The sequence below is a fragment of the Oryzias latipes genome, chromosome 24 (assembly GCF_053564925.1).
Source record: "Oryzias latipes strain Hd-rR chromosome 24, Olatipes_Hd-rR_3.1".
Classification (NCBI taxonomy): Eukaryota; Metazoa; Chordata; class Actinopteri; order Beloniformes; family Adrianichthyidae; genus Oryzias; species Oryzias latipes.
The window spans coordinates 24,285,001-24,307,385 of NC_136260.1; the positions used below are offsets into that span (position 1 = coordinate 24,285,001).

At 48.7% G+C, this 22,385-nt stretch overlaps 1 protein-coding gene and 1 long non-coding RNA gene across 37 annotated transcripts in view; one reads left to right on the forward strand and one right to left on the reverse strand.

Annotated features, from left to right (window-relative positions):
- LOC111947103 (uncharacterized) overlaps nucleotides 1-13,747 on the reverse strand; it is a 26,376-nt gene extending 12,629 nt beyond the window's left edge. Inside the window, exons 1-2 of the long non-coding RNA XR_002872921.2 lie at nucleotides 13,608-13,747; nucleotides 1,624-1,698 (exon numbers count right to left, since the gene is read on the reverse strand). This is a non-coding gene — a long non-coding RNA (uncharacterized LOC111947103). The remainder of the gene's footprint in view (nucleotides 1-1,623; nucleotides 1,699-13,607) is intronic.
- afdna (afadin, adherens junction formation factor a) overlaps nucleotides 13,454-22,385 on the forward strand; it is a 51,512-nt gene continuing 42,580 nt past the window's right edge. For 20 of the 36 annotated variants that reach the window (XR_002872865.2, XR_002872866.2, XR_013653965.1 and 17 more), the window contains exon 1: nucleotides 14,443-14,578. Coding sequence is in view for 33 of the 36 variants with exons in the window: in XM_078942456.1 (XP_078798582.1) it covers nucleotides 14,567-14,578 (12 nt within the window). In the remaining 3 variants the exon portion in view is untranslated. Of the gene's footprint in view, nucleotides 13,763-14,442; nucleotides 14,579-22,385 lie in introns of those variants that run through there. The other 16 variants (XM_078942468.1, XM_078942470.1, XM_078942481.1 and 13 more) reach the window with 3 other exon arrangements.

A 22,385-nucleotide genomic window follows, 5' to 3' on the forward strand; every position in this document is an offset into this window, starting at 1 on the left:
ATCCATCCATCCATCATCCATCCATCTATCCACCCATGCATCCATCCATGCATCCATCCATCCATCCATCATCCATATACCCATGCATCCATCCATCCATCCACCCATGCATCCATCCACCCATCCATCCACCCATGCATCCATCCATCTATCCATCCACCCATGCATCCATCCATCCATCCATCCATCCATCCATCCATCCATCCATCATCCATCCATCCATCCACCCATGCATCCATCCATCCATCCATCCATCCACCCATGCATCCATCCATCCATCCATCATCCATCCATCCATCCACCCATGCATCCATCCATCCATCCATGTATCCATCCATCCATCAATCCAACCATCCATCTATCCATCCATCCATCATCCATCCATCCATCCATCCATCCATCCATCCATCCACCCATGCACCCATCCATGCATCCATCCATCCATATATTCATCCATCCATCCATCCATCCATGCATCCATCCATCCATCCATCCATCCATCCAACCATCATCAATCCAACCATCCATCTATCCATCCATCCATCATCCATCCATCCATCCAACCATTCTTCCATCCATGCATCCATCCATCATCCATCTACCCATGCACCCACCCATCCACCCATCCATGCATCCATCCATCTATCCATCCACCCATGCATCCATCCATCCATCCACCCATGCATCCATCTATCCATCCATCCATCATCCATCCATCCATCCACCCATGCATCCATCCAGCCATCATCCATCCATCCATCCATCCACCCATCCATCCACCCATGCATCCATCCACCCATCCATCCATCCACCCATGCAACCTTCCATCCATCCATCCATCCATCCACCCATGCATCCATCCATCCATGCATCCACCCATGCATCCATCTATCCATCCATCCATCCACCCATGCATCCATCCATCCATCCATCCATCCACCCATCCATCCACCCATGTATCCATCCATCCATCCATCCATGCATCCATCCATCCATCCACCATCCATCCAACCATCCATCCATCTATCCATCCATGCATCCACCCATCCATGCATCCATCTATCCATCCATCCATCCATCATCCATCCATCCATCCATCCACCCATGCATCCATCCATCCATCCATCCACCATCCATCCATGCATCCATCCATCCATCCATGCACCCATGCATCCATCCACCCATGCATCCATCCATCCATCCACCCATCCATCCACCCATGTATCCATCCATCCATGCATCCATCCATCCATCCATGCACCCATGCATCCATCCACCATCCACCCATGCATCCATCCATCCATGCATCCACCCATGCATCCATCTATCCATCCATCCATCCACCCATGCATCCATCCATCCATCCATCCATCCACCCATGCATCCATCCACCCATCCATCCACCCATGCATCCATCCACCCATCCATCCACCCATGTAAACATCCATCCATCCATCCATGCATCCACCCATCCATCCATCCATCCATCCATCCATCCATCCATCCATCCATCCACCATCCATCCATCCATCCATCCATCCATCCACCATCCATCCATCCATCCATCCATCCATCCATCCATCCATCCATCCACCATCCATCCATCCATCCATCTAGACTCACTTTACTCCAGTTCGGGGGTCACAGCACGTCCTCCGTTTGGAAAGTCCATCTGCATTCACACTGAAGTGAGTTCATCTGCAAGAAAACAATGTTCTGGCTGCAAAAGCTGAATGAAGAGATTCTTATTTCAAGTGGGTCTTGCAAGAAAAATAATCTTGTCAAGAAGAAAACCGATTTTAGTGATTAGATTTATTTTCATAAAAGAAGATTTTCTAGGCTTTTATTTAAAGAAAATCTGCAGATGGGGCCATAGTTTTGGATGGATTTCTGTTTTTGCAGTGCTGTTAAGGTGAGCTTTCACCACTGCAGAACCAGGAAGACCATCAGAGGAAAGCAGTTCGGACCAGGATCAGACCAGGATCGGACCGGGATCAGACCAAGATCAGACCAAGATCAGACCAGGATCGGACCAGGATTGGACCAGGATCGGACCAAGATCAGACCAGGATCAGACCAGGATCGGACCAAGATCAGACCAGGATCAGACCAAGATCAGACCAAGATCAGACCAGGATCGGACCAAGATCAGAGCAGGATCGGACCAAGATCAGACCAGGATCAGACCAGGATCAGACCAGTTTTGGACCAGTATTGGACCAGGATCAGACCAGGATTAGACCAGGATTAGACCAGGATCGGACCAGGATCGGACCAGGATCGGACCAGGATCAGACCAGGATTAGACCAGGACCGGACCAGGATCAGACCAGGATCAGACCAGGATTAGACCAGGACCGGACCAGGATCGGACCAAGATCAGACCAGGATCGGACCAGGATTGGACCTGGCACAGAGGGTGCCCCCCATGGCTTCCTGTGCAGCTGCTTGGCCTCCACAGGACAGTTTGGGGTTACTGCAGAGGCTCATCGTGCAGACTTTCAGATGGGGGCGTGGATGTTTTTCCACGAATGGAGATTCCGATGTTCACACCCTAGAATCCGTGTCGTCCTCTGGAGACGTGCACGGATCCTGCATGGCCACATTTCTCTGTGCAGCAGATGTTTCCTGTGTGGGAATATTTTCTGTTTTTCTTGGAATATGAGCTGCAGATGGTGAGAGCAGAACAGGAAAAAAAGGTGTGCTGATGGAGAACACCCGACTGATGGGGGCCTGCAGAGGAAAGCGCTTTTCTGAGCGGCCTCTCCGATCACGTGTCCCTGCAGGGATCCACGTCTCCTGGAAGGAGAAGGAGCAGCAACACTTCCTCTGAAGGAAAATCAAACTAAATGTCTTTGAGGTTTCAGTTATCAGTTCCATTCTTCAAATATTTGATTGTTCTTTCTGTCTAGAAACTAAAAACTCTTCATGTTTTTTCTGCAGCTAGAAGTTAGAAAAAGACTAACTGTCGTTTTCCATCTGCTAAGCTTAGTTCAGTTAAATCCTTTTTCTTAATCCTTGTATTTCTGAGGGAAGGGCTGATCCATCAGGTGTCTCTGTGAGAAGATGCTGCTGCAGACTTGATCCTAGATCTTCCTGGGTTCTCCTGACAGCAAAGTCTTCTTTTCTTCTCCAGCTCAGAAGGATCCAAATCCAGGCGTGTTTTCTAGAAATATTCCTTTTATCAGAGACTTTCCGTCCAACCTGAGCAGCCGGATTAAGATTATGCTGTCAGATTCTCTCTGTTTTGTTCTGTGAAATGGTAGGAGGAGGCTTCAGTTTTCTCTGTCACAACAGACAAGGAACTCTTCATCCTCACGTTTCCTTCACATGTACTTTGTGTCATAGAGTCTTCTTCATCTCCTCTTCCTCTTTTCTTTGGGATTTAAAGGAAATCTTTGTTCAGTTATAGTTGTGCTTTTGCCTGTTTAACCCTTCTGAATATCTTTTCAGATATTTACAGCTGATGATTATCTGGTTTGAATTGCTGCATCTAATATCTGAGGATTTGGTGTCAGGGATCTGGTGGCGCCGTGGCTCCTTGTCAGGGTGATGGTCAGCAGAACAAGTCTGAAGTTTTTTCTGATCAGTAATTCTCTGTTCTGTCTGATCTGCTCCTCCTAAAGTTTGTTTTTTTCATTCATCCTGAAGACGCAGCAGCTCCTGCTACAGTGAAGGACACCATCCTCTAAACGTGAAGGCCGCTTATTGAGAAAAGCTGCAGATCGCCGTGTTTTTGCCTCTGTCTCTGAAAAGTGTTCGGGAGGATTTTCCTCTCTGACTGAGCAAACTCCCAGCAGAACCAGAACAAAACCCGCTGGACCACATCAGAACCCGGTTCTGTCCGTGAAGCCGCGCCATCGGTGGTGTCGGTCTGCCTCTTAAGGAATGAAGACGGCTTCTGTCTGAGGTGCTGGTGTGTAGATGTGTGTGTGTGGCAGAAGTGGGGAGAAAATCACTAAAACAGGAAGTGGTGGTTTTTCTGATAGGGTTGGTTTCCTGTTGTGGCTTTTCGCTTCTGCTGTCGATGTCAAATAGAAACTCTGAAGTACCAGAGTGCAAAAACCACTAAAGCTGTTCCCTGTTCTCCCACTTTGACCACAAACACTGTATTAAAGGTAAACCTGAGAGATGAACGCGGTACATGAACGCATCAGGGACGATGAATGGGTACATGAACGCATCAGGGACGATGAACGCGTTAAATGAACGTATCAGGGACGATGAATGGTTACATGAACGGATCGAGGACGATGAACGCGGTACATGAACGCATCAGGGATGATGAATGGGTACATGAACGCATCAGGGACGATGAATGGTTACATGAACGGATCGAGGACGATGAACGCGGTACATGAACGCATCAGGGATGATGAATGGGTACATGAACGCATCAGGGACGATGAATGGTTACATAAACGGACCGAAGACGATGAACGCGGTACATGAACGCATCAGGGACGATGAATGGGTACATGACCGGATCGAGGACGATGAACGCGGTACATGAACGCATCAGGGACTATGAATGGGTACATGAACGCATCAGGGACGATGAATGGGTACATGAACGCATCAGGGACGATGAATGGGTACATGAACGCATCAGGGACGATGAATGGGTACATGACCGGATCGAAGACAATGAACGCGGTACATGAACGCATCAGGGACTATGAATGGGTACATGAACGGATCGAGGACGATGAATGGGCACATGAACGTATCAGGGACGATGAATGGGTACATGAACGCATCAGGGACGATGAACGCGTTAAATGAACGTATCAGGGACGATGAATGGGTACATGAACGTATCAGGGACGATGAACGCGTTAAATGAACGCATCAGGGACGATGAATGCGTTAAATGAACGCATCAGGGACGATGAATGGGTACATGAACGCATCAGGGACGATGAATGGGTACATGAACGCATCAGGGACGATGAATGCATTAAATGAACGCATCAGGGACGATGAATGGGTACATGAACGCATCAGGGACGATGAATGCGTTAAATGAACGCATCAGGGACGATGAATGGGTACATGAACGCATCAGGGACGATGAATGGGTACATGAACGCATCAGGGACGATGAATGCATTAAATGAACGTATCAGGGACGATGAATGGGTACATGAACGCATCAGGGACGATGAATGCGTTAAATGAACGTATCAGGGACGATGAATGGGTACATGAACGCATCAGGGACGATGAACGCGTTAAATGAACGTATCAGGGACGATGAATGGGTACATGAACGCATCAGGGACGATGAATGGGTACATGGACGCATCAAGGACGATGAATGCGTTAAATGAACGTATCAGGGACGATGAATGGGTACATGAACGCATCAGGGACGATGAACGCGTTAAATGAACGTATCAGGGACGATGAATGGGTACATGGACGCATCAAGGACGATGAATGCGTTAAATGAACGTATCAGGGACGATGAATGGGTACATGAACGCATCAGGGACGATGAACGCGTTAAATGAACGTATCGGGGACGATGAATGGGTACATGAACGCATCAGGGACGATGAATGGGTACATGAACGCATCAGGGACGATGAATGAGTTAAATGAACGTATCAGGGACGATGAATGGTTACATGAACGCATCAGGGACGATGAACGCGTTAAATGAACGTATCAGGGACGATGAATGGGTACATGAACGCATCAGGGACGATGAATGCGGTACATGAACGCATCGGGGACGATGTATGCGGTACATGAATGCATCAGGGATGATGAATGGGTACATGAACGCATCAGGGACGATGAATGGGTACATGAACGCATCAGGGACGATGAATGCGGTACATGAACGCATCGGGGACGATGTATGCGGTACATGAACGCATCAGGGATGATGAATGGGTACATGAACGCATCAGGGACTATGAATGGGTACATGAACGCATCAGGGACGATGAATGGGTACATGAACGCATCAGGGACGATGAATGGGTACATGACCGGATCGAGGACGATGAACGCGGTACATGAACGCATCAGGGACGATGAATGGGTACATGACCGGATCGAGGACGATGAACGCGGTACATGAACGCATCAGGGATGATGAATGGGTACATGAACGCATCAGGGACGATGAACGCGTTAAATGAACGTACCAGGGACGATGAATGGGTACATGAACGCATCAGGGACGATGAACGCGTTAAATGAACGCATCAGGGACGATGAATGCGTTAAATGAACGCATCAGGGACGATGAATGGGTACATGAACGCATCAGGGACGATGAACGCGTTAAATGAACGTATCAGGGACGATGAATGGGTACATGAACGCATCAGGGACGATGAATGGGTACATGAACGCATCAGGGACGATGAATGCGTTAAATGAACGTATCAGGGACGATGAATGGGTACATGAACGCATCAGGGACGATGAATGGGTACATGGACGCATCAGGGACGATGAATGCGTTAAATGAACGTATCAGGGACGATGAATGGGTACATGAACGCATCAGGGACGATGAATGGGTACATGAACGCATCAGGGACGATGAACGCGTTAAATGAACGTATCAGGGATGATGAATGGGTACATGAACGCATCAGGGACGATGAATGCGGTACATGAACGCATCGGGGACGATGTATGCGGTACATGAATGCATCAGGGATGATGAATGGGTACATGAACGCATCAGGGATGATGAATGGGTACATGAACGCATCAGGGACGATGAATGGGTACATGAACGCATCAGGGACGATGAATGCATTAAATGAACGTATCAGGGACGATGAATGGGTACATGAACGCATCAGGGACGATGAATGGGTACATGGACGCATCAAGGACGATGAATGCGTTAAATGAACGTATCAGGGACGATGAATGGGTACATGAACGCATCAGGGACGATGAACGCGTTAAATGAACGTATCAGGGACGATGAATGGGTACATGAACGCATCAGGGACGATGAATGGGTACATGAACGCATCAGGGACGATGAATGAGTTAAATGAACGTATCAGGGACGATGAATGGTTACATGAACGCATCAGGGACGATGAACGCGTTAAATGAACGTATCAGGGACGATGAATGGGTACATGAACGCATCAGGGACGATGAATGCGGTACATGAACGCATCAGAGACGATGTATGCGGTACATGAATGCATCAGGGATGATGAATGGGTACATGAACGCATCAGGGACGATGAATGGGTACATGAACGCATCAGGGACGATGAATGCGGTACATGAACGCATCGGGGACGATGTATGCGGTACATGAACGCATCAGGGATGATATATGGGTACATGAACGCATCAGGGACTATGAATGGGTACATGAACGCATCAGGGACGATGAATGGGTACATGAACGCATCAGGGACGATGAATGGGTACATGACCGGATCGAGGACGATGAACGCGGTACATGAACGCATCAGGGACGATGAATGGGTACATGACCGGATCGAGGACGATGAACGCGGTACATGAACGCATCAGGGATGATGAATGGGTACATGAACGCATCAGGGACGATGAACGCGTTAAATGAACGTACCAGGGACGATGAATGGGTACATGAACGCATCAGGGACGATGAACGCGTTAAATGAACGCATCAGGGACGATGAATGCGTTAAATGAACGCATCAGGGACGATGAATGGGTACATGAACGCATCAGGGACGATGAACGCGTTAAATGAACGTATCAGGGACGATGAATGGGTACATGAACGCATCAGGGACGATGAATGGGTACATGAACGCATCAGGGACGATGAACGCGTTAAATGAACGTATCAGGGACGATGAATGGGTACATGAACGCATCAGGGACGATGAATGGGTACATGGACGCATCAGGGACGATGAATGCATTAAATGAACGTATCAGGGACGATGAATGGGTACATGAACGCATCAGGGACGATGAATGGGTACATGAACGCATCAGGGACGATGAACGCGTTAAATGAACGTATCAGGGATGATGAATGGGTACATGAACGCATCAGGGACGATGAATGCGGTACATGAACGCATCGGGGACGATGTATGCGGTACATGAATGCATCAGGGATGATGAATGGGTACATGAACGCATCAGGGACGATGAATGGGTACATGAACGCATCAGGGACGATGAATGCGGTACATGAACGCATCGGGGACGATGTATGCGGTACATGAATGCATCAGGGATGATGAATGGGTACATGAACGCATCAGGGATGATGAATGGGTACATGAACGCATCAGGGACGATGAATGGGTACATGAACGCATCAGGGACGATGAATGCATTAAATGAACGTATCAGGGACGATGAATGGGTACATGAACGCATCAGGGACGATGAATGGGTACATGGACGCATCAAGGACGATGAATGCGTTAAATGAACGTATCAGGGACGATGAATGGGTACATGAACGCATCAGGGACGATGAACGCGTTAAATGAACGTATCAGGGACGATGAATGGGTACATGAACGCATCAGGGACGATGAATGGGTACATGAACGCATCAGGGACGATGAATGAGTTAAATGAACGTATCAGGGACGATGAATGGTTACATGAACGCATCAGGGACGATGAACGCGTTAAATGAACGTATCAGGGACGATGAATGGGTACATGAACGCATCAGGGACGATGAATGCGGTACATGAACGCATCGGGGACGATGTATGCGGTACATGAATGCATCAGGGATGATGAATGGGTACATGAACGCATCAGGGACGATGAATGGGTACATGAACGCATCAGGGACGATGAATGCGGTACATGAACGCATCGGGGACGATGTATGCGGTACATGAACGCATCAGGGACTATGAATGGGTACATGAACGCATCAGGGACGATGAATGGGTACATGAACGCATCAGGGACGATGAATGGGTACATGACCGGATCGAGGACGATGAACGCGGTACATGAACGCATCAGGGACGATGAATGGGTACATGACCGGATCGAGGACGATGAACGCGGTACATGAACGCATCAGGGATGATGAATGGGTACATGAACGCATCAGGGACGATGAACGCGTTAAATGAACGTACCAGGGACGATGAATGGGTACATGAACGCATCAGGGACGATGAACGCGTTAAATGAACGCATCAGGGACGATGAATGCGTTAAATGAACGCATCAGGGACGATGAATGGGTACATGAACGCATCAGGGACGATGAACGCGTTAAATGAACGTATCAGGGACGATGAATGGGTACATGAACGCATCAGGGACGATGAATGGGTACATGAACGCATCAGGGACGATGAATGCGTTAAATGAACGTATCAGGGACGATGAATGGGTACATGAACGCATCAGGGACGATGAATGGGTACATGGACGCATCAGGGACGATGAATGCGTTAAATGAACGTATCAGGGACGATGAATGGGTACATGAACGCATCAGGGACGATGAATGGGTACATGAACGCATCAGGGACGATGAACGCGTTAAATGAACGTATCAGGGATGATGAATGGGTACATGAACGCATCAGGGACGATGAATGCGGTACATGAACGCATCGGGGACGATGTATGCGGTACATGAATGCATCAGGGATGATGAATGGGTACATGAACGCATCAGGGACGATGAATGGGTACATGAACGCATCAGGGACGATGAATGCATTAAATGAACGTATCAGGGACGATGAATGGGTACATGAACGCATCAGGGACGATGAATGGGTACATGGACGCATCAAGGACGATGAATGCGTTAAATGAACGTATCAGGGACGATGAATGGGTACATGAACGCATCAGGGACGATGAACGCGTTAAATGAACGTATCAGGGACGATGAATGGGTACATGAACGCATCAGGGACGATGAATGGGTACATGAACGCATCAGGGACGATGAATGAGTTAAATGAACGTATCAGGGACGATGAATGGTTACATGAACGCATCAGGGACGATGAACGCGTTAAATGAACGTATCAGGGACGATGAATGGGTACATGAACGCATCAGGGACGATGAATGCGGTACATGAACGCATCGGGGACGATGTATGCGGTACATGAATGCATCAGGGATGATGAATGGGTACATGAACGCATCAGGGATGATGAATGGGTACATGAACGCATCAGGGACGATGAATGCGGTACATGAACGCATCGGGGACGATGTATGCGGTACATGAACGCATCAGGGATGATGAATGGGTACATGAACGCATCAGGGACTATGAATGGGTACATGAACGCATCAGGGACGATGAATGGGTACATGAACGCATCAGGGACGATGAATGGGTACATGAACGCATCAGGGACGATGAATGGGTACATGACCGGATCGAGGACGATGAACGCGGTACATGAACGCATCAGGGACGATGAATGGGTACATGACCGGATCGAGGACGATGAACGCGGTACATGAACGCATCAGGGACGATGAATGGGTACATGAACGCATCAGGGACGATGAACGCGTTAAATGAACGTACCAGGGACGATGAATGGGTACATGAACGCATCAGGGACGATGAACGCGTTAAATGAACGCATCAGGGACGATGAATGCGTTAAATGAACGCATCAGGGACGATGAATGGGTACATGAACGCATCAGGGACGATGAACGCGTTAAATGAACGTATCAGGGACGATGAATGGGTACATGAACGCATCAGGGCCGATGAATGGGTACATGAACGCATCAGGGACGATGAATGCGTTAAATGAACGTATCAGGGACGATGAATGGGTACATGAACGCATCAGGGACGATGAACGCGTTAAATGAACGTATCAGGGACGATGAATGGGTACATGAACGCATCAGGGACGATGAACGCGTTAAATGAACGTATCAGGGACGATGAATGGGTACATGAACGCATCAGGGACGATGAATGCGGTACATGAACGCATCGGGGACGATGTATGCGGTACATGAACGCATCAGGGATGATGAATGGGTAAATGAACGCATCAGGGAGGACGAATGGGTACATGAACGCATCAGGGACGATGAACGCGTTAAATGAACGCATCAGGGACGATGAATGCGTTAAATGAACGCATCAGGGAGGAGGCAGCAGTCCTGGGAAGAAGTCTTTGCTGTTTGGTTTTGGAGCAGAAAAGCGGTTAAGCAAACCGATCAAACCCAGTCCAGCTTTTCCGTCTGACTGATTTGAATGCATTCAGAGGCACTTTGACGTGTGTGAAGCTCTCCAAGAGAGCTGCTCGTTGTTTCTGTACAATAGTCTGCAGGTCTGGAGGCCCACATCATCACCTTCCACCGCCGTGTTTGATAGATGGTAGCAGCAAATTTCTGCTAAACGCAGAGCTGCACAATGTGAGGAAAACTGTCCATTTGCATTATGAGTGATCAATAATGCGATATATGAACAATTAGCAAAACAGCTAAATGAAATCTTTCCATTTCACTGCAACAGTTTAATTTAAATTGGAGTCAACATAATGACCCACATAAAAGGCTCCATCCGATTGGTCAAATGCATTAAGGGATGTATTTGATTTGTTAAATTCTTCCAGCTGCATAAGTTTGTTTTAGCACATTTATAGTAACCATTCGTTGCAGTTTTCGCCGTCTTTTGCGATTCGCGTATTGCACAGCTGGAAATCGCGATAACGATAAATTAGCCATTTCCTGTGCAGGCCTAGCGAAACATCTATTTGTCTTAACATTTGGCGAGCGTCAACACCAAACAGCTCCAGCTGTGTGAGGAAGACCACTGAAGTCTGAGGCTGTAGATGCTGCAGAAAGGGAGGATTTAGTTTCACCTTGAGCTCCGTTTTTGTCCAGGACACAACCGTCTGATCAAATGTGTTGGTACTAATCAACTGCCATCAATGCAAATACACCCATTTAGCTTTTTTCACATAATTTTCCTAACTTTAACTTCATGGAATAGTGCAGCACTTGGAAACTTTTAATACTTTATCAAAAAAGAAGCTTCATGCGTTGAAAATCCTGTAAAATCTCAAAACTCTCAGTTTGTCATCAGCAAATAGAGAAGGGTTAGAAAAGCAGAAAATGATGTCAGGTTGCCTTCCAGGCGTGGACACAAACACGCGTGACATCACAGGATGACATGTCGTTACCATCATTCTCCTGTCAACCCCCCATGCTCAGTCTTACAGGGAGTTTGTGGGAAGCTGCTGCTGCGTTCTGGGAGGGTCACATGACTAACCGTTTGAGGATGTGGTCACCAGAGGTTGGGACATCCACGTGTGTCTGCGTGACCTTCCAGACGACGGCCAACTCGTGAACAGAGGAAGTGGCGTTTGTGGGGGCAGGATGGACCCCAATGAAGGAAGACCTGCAGACAATGGCACGTCCACGCCACACACAAGTGGGCGGGGCCTACAATTCCTCAAGTATAAAGGAATTTCAAAATCTGTTATCGCTTCATGTTTAAAATTCTTCACTTTCTAGATTCTACTTTGAGTCCACGGACACTCTAAAGCCAAACAGCTAAACGTGGGAACCGCACATGCTCAGTTGTCCAAAATGTGAGAACAATCTGAGCTTCTACACGTTTCCCCTCCAAACAAACACGCTGTGACACAAAGAGGTGGATGGAGGGATGGGGGGGGTTTGTCCGGGACGCGTGACACTCAGCGATAAGCAAAGCTCAACCGGGGGAGGAAGGACAGGACAAAATAACCCCCACTCTCTGAGAGAATGAATGGAAATGAGCTGAACGGAGGTCTGAAAACGTTGGAAAGGATCATGAACGCTCAGATTATTGTCTTTTATTCCAACACTAGTTTTTAAGTCTGCAGCCAGAAGGTAGTAAAATGTAAGAATCTGTAAATAAACATAAAATATTCAACCTTTTTCCCACGTCTCCTTTAACCAAAGATCCATGAAAAAAAGACCAGGAGTTAAAATATAAATATATAAGAAAGGAGGCTTAGTGACAGACCGAAGAGAAGGTTGATGAAGGAGAACATGAAGGTGGAGGAATGCAGAGGAGAGGTCAGACGGAGGCGGACGCTTCACCACAGCTCCCAAAACGAAAACATCATACAGGCAAAGAAGAAAAACAGAGATTTGACAACGTGTTTTCTTGATCTTTGAGTAAAAGTTTAACGAATTTAAACGTGTTTTGTAATGAAGTCTGGAGTTTGAGTAGGTTAACCTCAAACTAAAATTAATTAATTAATTAAATTAACTTTATTGACTAGTTGGGATTTTTAAAAAATATTTTTCATTAACAGGTTCGTTTGAAATGTCATCAATCTCAGAAATTGGGGAGGGGTGTTTCTATAAAAATGGAATGACGCAATCCTGTCTGCCCCCCTCCCCGCGCGCGGTCACGTTCAGCAGCGTCATGCCTCGCACCGCGCGGGCTTCAAACAGTTAACAGCCCGCGCGCCCGCTCAGACGCCGCGGGAGCGCGCAGAGGTGCATTGCGAAGCCGAAGCGGAGACCGAGCAGGTTGGTCGATGGTCCGCGAGACTGACCGCAAAAAAGTCCGGGAAAGAAAAGTGCGACAACCGGACGCGAGGTTTTGGCGGCGCTCTCCGAGGACTCACCCCGCGCGCCTGTTTCAATCTTCCGTTTGGAACGAGAAGAACGGATTTCCACCATGTCGGGGACCAGGGAGGAGGAGAGGAGGAAGCTGGCCGACATCATTAACCACTGGAACGCCAACCGGCTCGACCTGTTCGAGATCAGCCAGCCCACAGAGGTAGGATCCTGCGCGGCGGAGCGGGCGGCCTGTCCCCCGGGCCCTTCCCGGGCTCGGACCGTGGACGGCGCGCGGGGTTGTGGGCGGCGTGGTCATTTCCAGCTGGACGTTTAGGAAGCGAAGGAATACATTCCGAACTTCCAAATAGTGCGCGATTCCTGTCGGGATGTTGTTATACAAACATTGAAGCGAAAGAGCCTCGATATGAAGAAAATCTTTCTTTTATCGCGATATTTCACCGGTAAAAAACCGAATTGTTCCGAAACGGAGCTGTAATGGAAGTAGGGTTGTTAGCTAGCTGCTAGCTTCCACAACAGCAAACAAGCTAAGAGTAACCCCCACCCCCACCCCTCCCCACATGATCACTAACACTATCAACATGTCAAAATCCAGATTTACTTCAACATCCGAATGAGATGTTTTCATCATGATTTCAACAAGTCCGACCATCGGCAGTTAGCTTGTTAGCATTCTTGGTCGTGGTACATGATCGGAGACTGGTCGGTCGGTTCCGTGCTCACGCGGAACTCGTCACGGCGGATGCAAACGGCAGAACCCGAACGGGTCCATCGGTGTTGGCACACACGCAGGCTTAAGCTTTTGTGTACAAATACACAAAAGCTTAAAGTATTAGCAGGTGGGGGTGTGTGTTTACACCTGGGCTTTCTGTGGAAGCTCGCAGGTTCGAACCCCCTGTCAGGACGCTGTCACGTCCTTTGTCCTCGCAACCACGCTCGGTGGAGCTGCAATAAATGGCTGGAACTCCGTGAGGAGCAACCGGAGAACCGGATTTGGGCTGTTGACATGGACCCGCAGGTCAGACATGTTTGTAGTTTTTTTCAGGCTTTGGTCCACATCAGTGGTTTTAATGAAACCCCACCAACGCATCCTTTAACCGGAAGATTTGATTCAAGTCTTGATGGATGGAGTTTTCTGGGGGGCAGCCCCTCCCACCTTGCCTTTGATCGGGGTGGTAGAGGGTCACAGGGTCCCCGCTCCCCCTGAGCCGATTAATTTAGCGTTGGTGGAGCCGTGTCCCTCTGTGGAGACGGATTAGTCCCGTCACAACTCCTCCAGACGCTGCTTCTCTCCTGGTTTCTGCTGAGGCCAGCTCGCCGTCTCGTCCAGCAGGGTGTGAGCGCCCCCCTATGCCACGCCCTGCTGCCCATATGTCAGCTGACAGAGCCCCCCCAGCTGCAGGGGGGTTTGTAGACGTGCACAACACCTTTCACAGAAACCACCAACCTGAAGAAATAAATACACGTGTGAGGTTGACACCAGACTGATGTTCACATGATCAGATTAGTCATGGATGATCTGAAATGAGTGAGTCCTCCCTGTTTGCGTGTAGTGATTATTCATTACCTCGGATGCTCCACTGACCAACAGAACTGACCGAACGGGGGCTCTCCCCCATGAGGAATTCATCTGAAGCTTTTCCATCTGATCAGGCTGGAGTTCCGGTCTGAGAAGAGCCACAGAAGACGTCTGGAGGGCTTTACTGTTCATAGAAGAGTTTAACCTGAAAGTTGATGTTTCCTTCTGGCCTCCACTCTCCTGTTGGTTAGCATGAACATTTAGAGTGGACTAGAGTCTTTGGTTCATTCCACCTTTCAAGTCCAGATCTTTGTTCATTGTGGTATTTTCTTGTTCAGGAATAGTTTGTAGAATCAGACTGATCCCCTTCAGACAACACACGGATGACCTCAAGCGTGTCATCAGCCGGGTTTGTGGACGCTGGGACACAGAAGAACCGTATTAGATCCACGGCCATCAGACCTTCTCTGTTCCACTCATGTCCGGTTATTAATTCATGTTTTGTTCTGGGATGGAGAGCGGCTCATCCTAGCTGTGCGATCAGGATAACAGGCAGTAACACAAACTGCTCTGCATGTGGACACTATTCCACCACAAACTCAACCCACACACTGGTCTTAGTGGCATTCTTTACAGAAACGTAAAGACGGACATGTTGCTTTTCCTAAACATGATGGGGAGGACACGTGTTTCAAACAGGAAGGGCGTTAACGTGTCCGCAGAAAGCAGGTGGATGGATGATGTCATTGTGTCCTGACAGGTGATCAGGAGACTCTTTAAAAATGAATATTTGTTTGGAATAAAAGAAACGGTGGTGCTTCCAGTGAGCTCCGTGAGTTTGTGTTGATGTAGAGGCAGACGATGGCGATATCTCCATGAGACTCTGCCTTAAATGCAGAGTGGAACGCAGCCTCTGGCTCACGTCTGTTTGGAAATAGCATCTTTTCACGTGTGGAAAATCTTGCATGGGTGGCTTTATCAGCTGAAGCCTTCTGCCGGAAGTCGCTCCAGGCTTGTGAAGAAGAGACGTGTGCACATCTGTTCACTAGAGATTACACGTATGAAGTAAACCACGCTCAGTTTGATGTATCTTCTGCTGCATTGGTGAATTTATACTGCAGTGGTACTTTGGGGCGTTTTGATGTCCCTCTTTGCTCTGCTGGATGGTTACACGGGTCAGCTGGAGGCCGGCTCATGACCGACAGCAGGGATGACGAGATGGCGATGGCGGCTTTTCATCAACGCAGGAAACAATGAAGCGCTCTGGCTGCTGGATGAGTCCATTCACTGCTCATGTACCGCTATACAGAGGGTGACGTAGACCATCCAGATCCAGCTAGAGAAGAACATCTACAGCTGAGCTGAACCATCACAACAGCTGAGCTGTTCTAGTCTGATGATGGAATAGCTGCCGATGATGTCATCATGGCGTATAAAATGACAGCAGGACTTCTAGAAACCAGAGATGTACAGTGTTTTTATGTTTTAAACTTTAAAATCGTTCCTGCCTTAAAGAAAACAGGTTATTTGTGGAAGTGATTGTTAGTCTGGGTGAATCAGCCTTCAGTCATGGCGGCCCGGACAGACCACGTAAACATGGCAGACGGGTGGGACTGACCGGGAGCGCCGTCTCCGTGAGACTTTGTCGTTCTTTGGGAACAGCTGTAGGTCTTTACTTCTGACAGGATTCACGAGCCTGCCTCGCTACAGCGGTCATCATCATCATCATCATCATGGACCAACATGGAGAATATGACCCAGCTGTTTCTTGATCTTCTTTTGTCGTGTTGGTAAACACAACCTTTAACTATTGTGTTCCTAAAAGGCAAAGCTGATTGGCACCAAACCAAATCCCAGAGAAGACCTGGTTTCACTCATTAATGGCTAAAGTCTTTGTCCTGTTCTACGAAAAAGACGGGGATTTCCTGATTCTGGTGTCAGCTGAACTCCTTTTTCCTGTCAGTGGAGTTGGAAAGTGATTCTGGACAGAACGGCAAATATTCAGCCATATTTTAGGAATCGGAGAGGAAAATGTTTTTTGGAATGTTGGAGAACACGGGTACATCAGCAGCTCCTGGCCCAAAAGACGCTTTTCTCTTCAGACGATGTTTTATTGGGTAAATTAAGCAAAAGTCTGCAGAAAGCTCCGCTGCTGCACCCAGACGGCGTGTTGAGCGTGAACGATGGCGGGACGCTCCTGTAATCTGCAGGTAATGCTCTGTAAACCTTTGATGCAACAATGCAGGCAGTCTGGAAACTTCTAGGATGCAGGTCTGCTCTCCTCACCTTCAGCCTGGCCGAAGGAGGTGGAGGCCGAAGGAGGTGCAGGCCGGAGGAGGTGGAGGCCGGAGGAGGTGGAGGCCGGAGGAGGTGCAGGCTGAAGGACGTATCAACTTAAAGATGTTTAAACTCCAGTTGTTTAGTCCTAGTGTATTATGGGATGTGCAGTGCTTTCTTACTCAGAGGCGTTTGGTTTTCATGTCGTCGTCCATCTTTGTAGTTTATTGAAACTAAACAGAAGTTTTCTTGACTCTGTGAAGAAAAACTTCAGTTTTTATTATTTCATTCTTTCTACATATGAAGTTGAAGGTAGGAAATGGGTCTCCACCTTCTTTCTTATACGGGGTCAAGCCCAGAACCCCCCCCCCCCCCCCCATACCTTCCTCTCTGCACAGGAAGCAGGAAACCATACGGGAAGTGTGTGCTTTCCAGAGATAGTGTGTTTCCTGTCTGTTCAGTGGAATGACTGCCGTATTTCCTCCGTGGTTCATGATCTCACTCTCTTTTCGTGGAGCGGTTCTTTGCAGATGATTGGTTGACCTGAACGAGCGGTGAACAGTTCAGGGAAGATGGTGCCGGCCTGCATTTTAGCGCCTGCTCTTCACCCACCACCATTATTTATTTAGCATTAGCAGGGGGATGCTAACGTTTACATGTGCCACTAAAGGAAGCCCGTTCTCCTCACCCAGGAGCTCTCCTGAATATGTTGCTGGTCAAGCGCGGCAGCGGTCGCTCCGCGTCTGCTGACCTTTCACCTTCTCTGGTCTTCCAGGACTTCTGGTCCGAGATCCATTTAGGAAGAAACATGCGACCAGAATGCAACCATGCAGAAAGCTGCAGGCTGCTATCAGAACAGCCCATTTATAGGACCAGCCTCATCCTCGGCATCCCATGATGCATTGCTACGGCCCGTCATGAGCTGCAACTACCGAATCCAAAATATTTGTGTCAAACGGGAAGTTTTTGAAATACAAAATATTAGAGTTTGCTGGGGTCAAAATGAAGGTTTAAATGAATCATTTCTGTGTCAGAGTTTCACTTTTTGATCTGAGTAAATGAACTAAATCAACGTTTTGATCCTTTTTACTCTCAGTTCACGGACTTGCAGGTAAAGGAGGAAACATTTTAAATAACTTTAAACCTGCGCTGGTCTGCTTGTAGATGTAAACTCTGCAGAGGTGGTGTGAGCTCCACCTGAACTGCTAAACCCACAACCCAAACGGCTCCTTCTGCTTCACTTTCAAGGAAGCGTTGGCCGATGTGGGGCGGTAAAAGGAGGGGCCGCCATGCTGCGGCCCTGACGGCAATCAGCTGCAGTGACGGCCCCGTGAGGCTGAAGCTGCTCGTTGTGCACCTTTCTCTGTGGGACTCTGCCTCATCATCTCATGTGGCATCGCTGGCTTGGTCACTATGGAAACGGCAAAGCTGTGATGAGCTGTGACTGAAAGAGCTTAAAAGTGAAGCCTCAACCACACATGGCCTGCAGCTGTTAGAAATTATGGATACAGTTCCGTTACCGCTGCAGAAAGGAGAGGAGGGACTCTTGTTGTACATTTTGGTGGCACGGCGTCCCGCAGAAACACGGGCGTCCCGCAGAAACACGGGCGTCCCGCAGAAACACGGGCGTCCCGCAGAAACACGGGCGTCCCGCAGAAACACGGGCGTCCCGCAGAAACACGGGCGTCCCGCAGAAACACGGGCGTCCCGCAGAAACACGGGCGTCCCGCAGAAACACGGGCGTCCCGCAGAAACACGGGCGTCCTGCAGAAACATCACCTCATTTACTTAGAACGCCATCAGCTGGATGTGGCTGAAATGTCTAACGCTTCTAGAAGGGCATTTTCTGACTGCTGGCCAAGAGTTAAGGGGCAGTTGGGGGGCAGAAGCTGGAGGGTGACCTTAATTACAACCCCCCCCCTCTCAGACTCAAGGGGGGGGGGGGGGGGGGGCTCTGGAGCTCTACGGAGGAGAAAGGAGCGATGAAAGGACCCTGAGGATCTGCGTTCTATGTTGGACTATAGCAGCTCTTCATGATGACGTTTTTTTAACGTTCAGGTTGGTGCTTTTCCTTTTTAGTCTCATCTCTAGCTTTCTTCATTTCAGGGGAGTTTTTCTTAGAATCCAGAGTCCTGCCCCTCTCCTGCCTGAGATCAGTTTGGTTCTTCCAGAGTCCACGGTCTGCCGTGTGTGCAGCAACACTGTAGCGGCCACACCAGAGGGGGGTGGAGCTAAAGAGGTCAGAGGTCAGACCATGCTCTTCTTGTGGTTTCAGTCCAAATGTAGCAGTGACATTTTCCATAATTAAAGTCAGCTGGTGATGTCGAGGCATTCGGTCTGCGCTCCTGTGGGTCAGTCTGATGCTCTCAAACGGGGATTTGGGGTTTTTGGTGAGCGTCCTCAGCCGCGCACACGCTCAGTCTGTCGGCTGGAGGTCCTGCAGATGGCTTTGTGAGCGATGGGGTCACGCTGCACGGCCGTGTCGTTTGTCTTCTGTTTATTTCCTGCCAGTGGGAAGGTTCACCTCTGGCTCCATGTCACAGGCTTGATTCCCTGGAGTTGAGTGTTACCTCCCGGTGATTCTGTGATAAATCATGAAGAACTGGTGAAGTACCTCTGCTGGAGCTCTGGGGTTTAAGTTTGCATCATTTTAGAGTGAAGTCATCCCACTTACTCTCTTTTTGTTTACAGGTGTGCGATGGAGAAGTGGGTTGTTACTGTAATTTAGGTTCTGTAGGCTGTAGATCACGCTCTGGCCATCGGTCCGTCTCCTTTGAGGCAGTTAATTTTCGGTAACGAGCCTTCACAGGGGATCAATATGTTGACGTGCGGGCTGAAGAAGCATCTCTAAGCAGTCTGGAACGGCTCACATCAGCAGTCGGGCTGTGGACCGGTCAGGAGGACATCGGTTTAAGTGTCTTCCAGGATTCCTGCCAGCCCTGGAATTTGGGGAATGCAGATTTCCAGAGAAGTCCAGACTGAAGGCCATGTAATCTGAGAGATTCTCTCTGGATATGGAGGAATGTCTGGGCCCCCCTCAAAGAGAAGTTTGGAGAAGTCAGTGACGGCGCAGCAGGAGTTTTTCTCCTTGGAATCTGGTGGGAAGCACCTTTGGTTGATAATCCTCGTCTGTGTGTCCTCCCTCTGGTAAATCATCATTCCTTCAGAGTGATGTGGCCCCTCTTTATCTCCTCCTCTGGTTCTAAAACAAGCAGGCATTGTGTGTGCTCAGCAGAGCAGCCCGCCCTCTGAGGTGTGTTTGTCCCAGCCAGCCTGTCAGACCACGTTAATCCCCCCCAGAGGCCTGGCTCACCTCCTCCCACTCTGCCCTCCTTTTTTTTGCCCTTTTCTCCGCCCTCATTGGTCTGCTCCGTCCTCTCAGCTGCCTCATATGATCTCTTACCTGTCAGTCAAACTCCACTTACGCCCGACCCCTCCATCGACCTTAAAGGATCAGACGGCAATCAGACAGCCACCAATTAAAGTGACTGCTCGGTACTACCCACAACCAGCTCCCATGGTGCTTTGCGGCAGATCGTTGTCTTGAATCAGGGTCCCTGAGGAAGGAAGGAGAGGTTGGTGCAATTATTGGAAGTAATAAAGAGCTGGAGAGATTGTTTTTCCTTCACTTGTGGTCAGAATGAAGCAGAACTACAAGAAACACACTTGGAGAAGCTCGATTCCCTGATTTCTAACAGGAAACATTTCCAAACATCAAAACCTCTGTGGCAGACTTCTGGCAGCTTATGCAGCAAATACTGGGGGGGGTGTAATCTCAATAGAACAGATTTCCTTAACACCCAAATATCCCAGTTTGGTGTGAGCTCCGTGCTTTCATACATGTGTGTGAGTTACAGAAACCAAGAGGAGCAGATGCATATTTGTGAGGGTCAGCGACTCTGTAGGGTGGGGCTCCTCTGGATTAATTCTATTTAATGAGCGTCTTAAGTCCTCAGACTCAGTAACCGGCAGAAATGCCATTTCCCAACTGAGCTCAGAAAGTATCTGCAGCTCTGTTTGGGTGTTGACGTGTTTCTGCTCCGGCGTGAGTGAAGTGGGAGGAACCGCCACAAACGGAGCAGAAACATCCAGAAAAAAGTTGGAAATCCTTCCCCAGACTTCTCCCCACACACGGTTCTGATCCACGGCTCTGATCCACGGCTCTGATCCACGGCTCTGATCCACGGCTCTGATCCACGGCTCTGATCCACGGCTCTGATCCACGGCTCTGATCCACGGCTCTGATCCACGGCTCCTCGGTGGCCGAGGAACTCTTTAATCAAAAAACATTTAAACCACAAAGTTTAGCGTCAGGTGAAAGGGGGCGTCGGCATAAATGTTTTCTGTCTCATTGTAGGGGGTCTGCTTGTTTGTCCCACCTCCACTCCCTTTTTCTGATGGGTGTTATTGGATCTCTGGGGGAGGGTAGGGGGGGCTTCCCTCCACTGCCCCACCCACTTCTGGTTGTTGAGCTCATCTGTGCAGCTATTGCAGGGGGGGGGGCGAACAAGTTTGACACAAAGAGCTGAATTTTTTCACTGTGAGAGACAAAGAGCCACACCACTCACTGACCTGCCAAGACGCACACACACACACACACACACACACACAATTAAAGCTGTATTATTTTCCATAACACACTCCTCTCCCTACAACACAACAGCAAGTATTGTACTTGTGTTTATTTCAAGGAAAGTGTCGACCCTCAATACACACATGAATGCAGGACTACCCTGGAGGTCAGACCCCCCCCTCCCCTCCTGTCTCATCTCACACACACACCCACACACACACACACTCTCTCTCTCACTCTTTTCTCTGCCTCTCTCTGACACACACAACTTCTCAGTGACGTCTAGTGAGGTTGATTCTGGAGAGTCTGATTCTGATCCGATTGTAAAAACTGAATATTTCACAGTTCATCCAACAGTATTTAACTGGTAACAAATACACAAACAAATACACAAACATCTGCACAGAGCATCCTTCTGGTGTCTGAGTAATTCAGATTTACAATAAACACATTAAA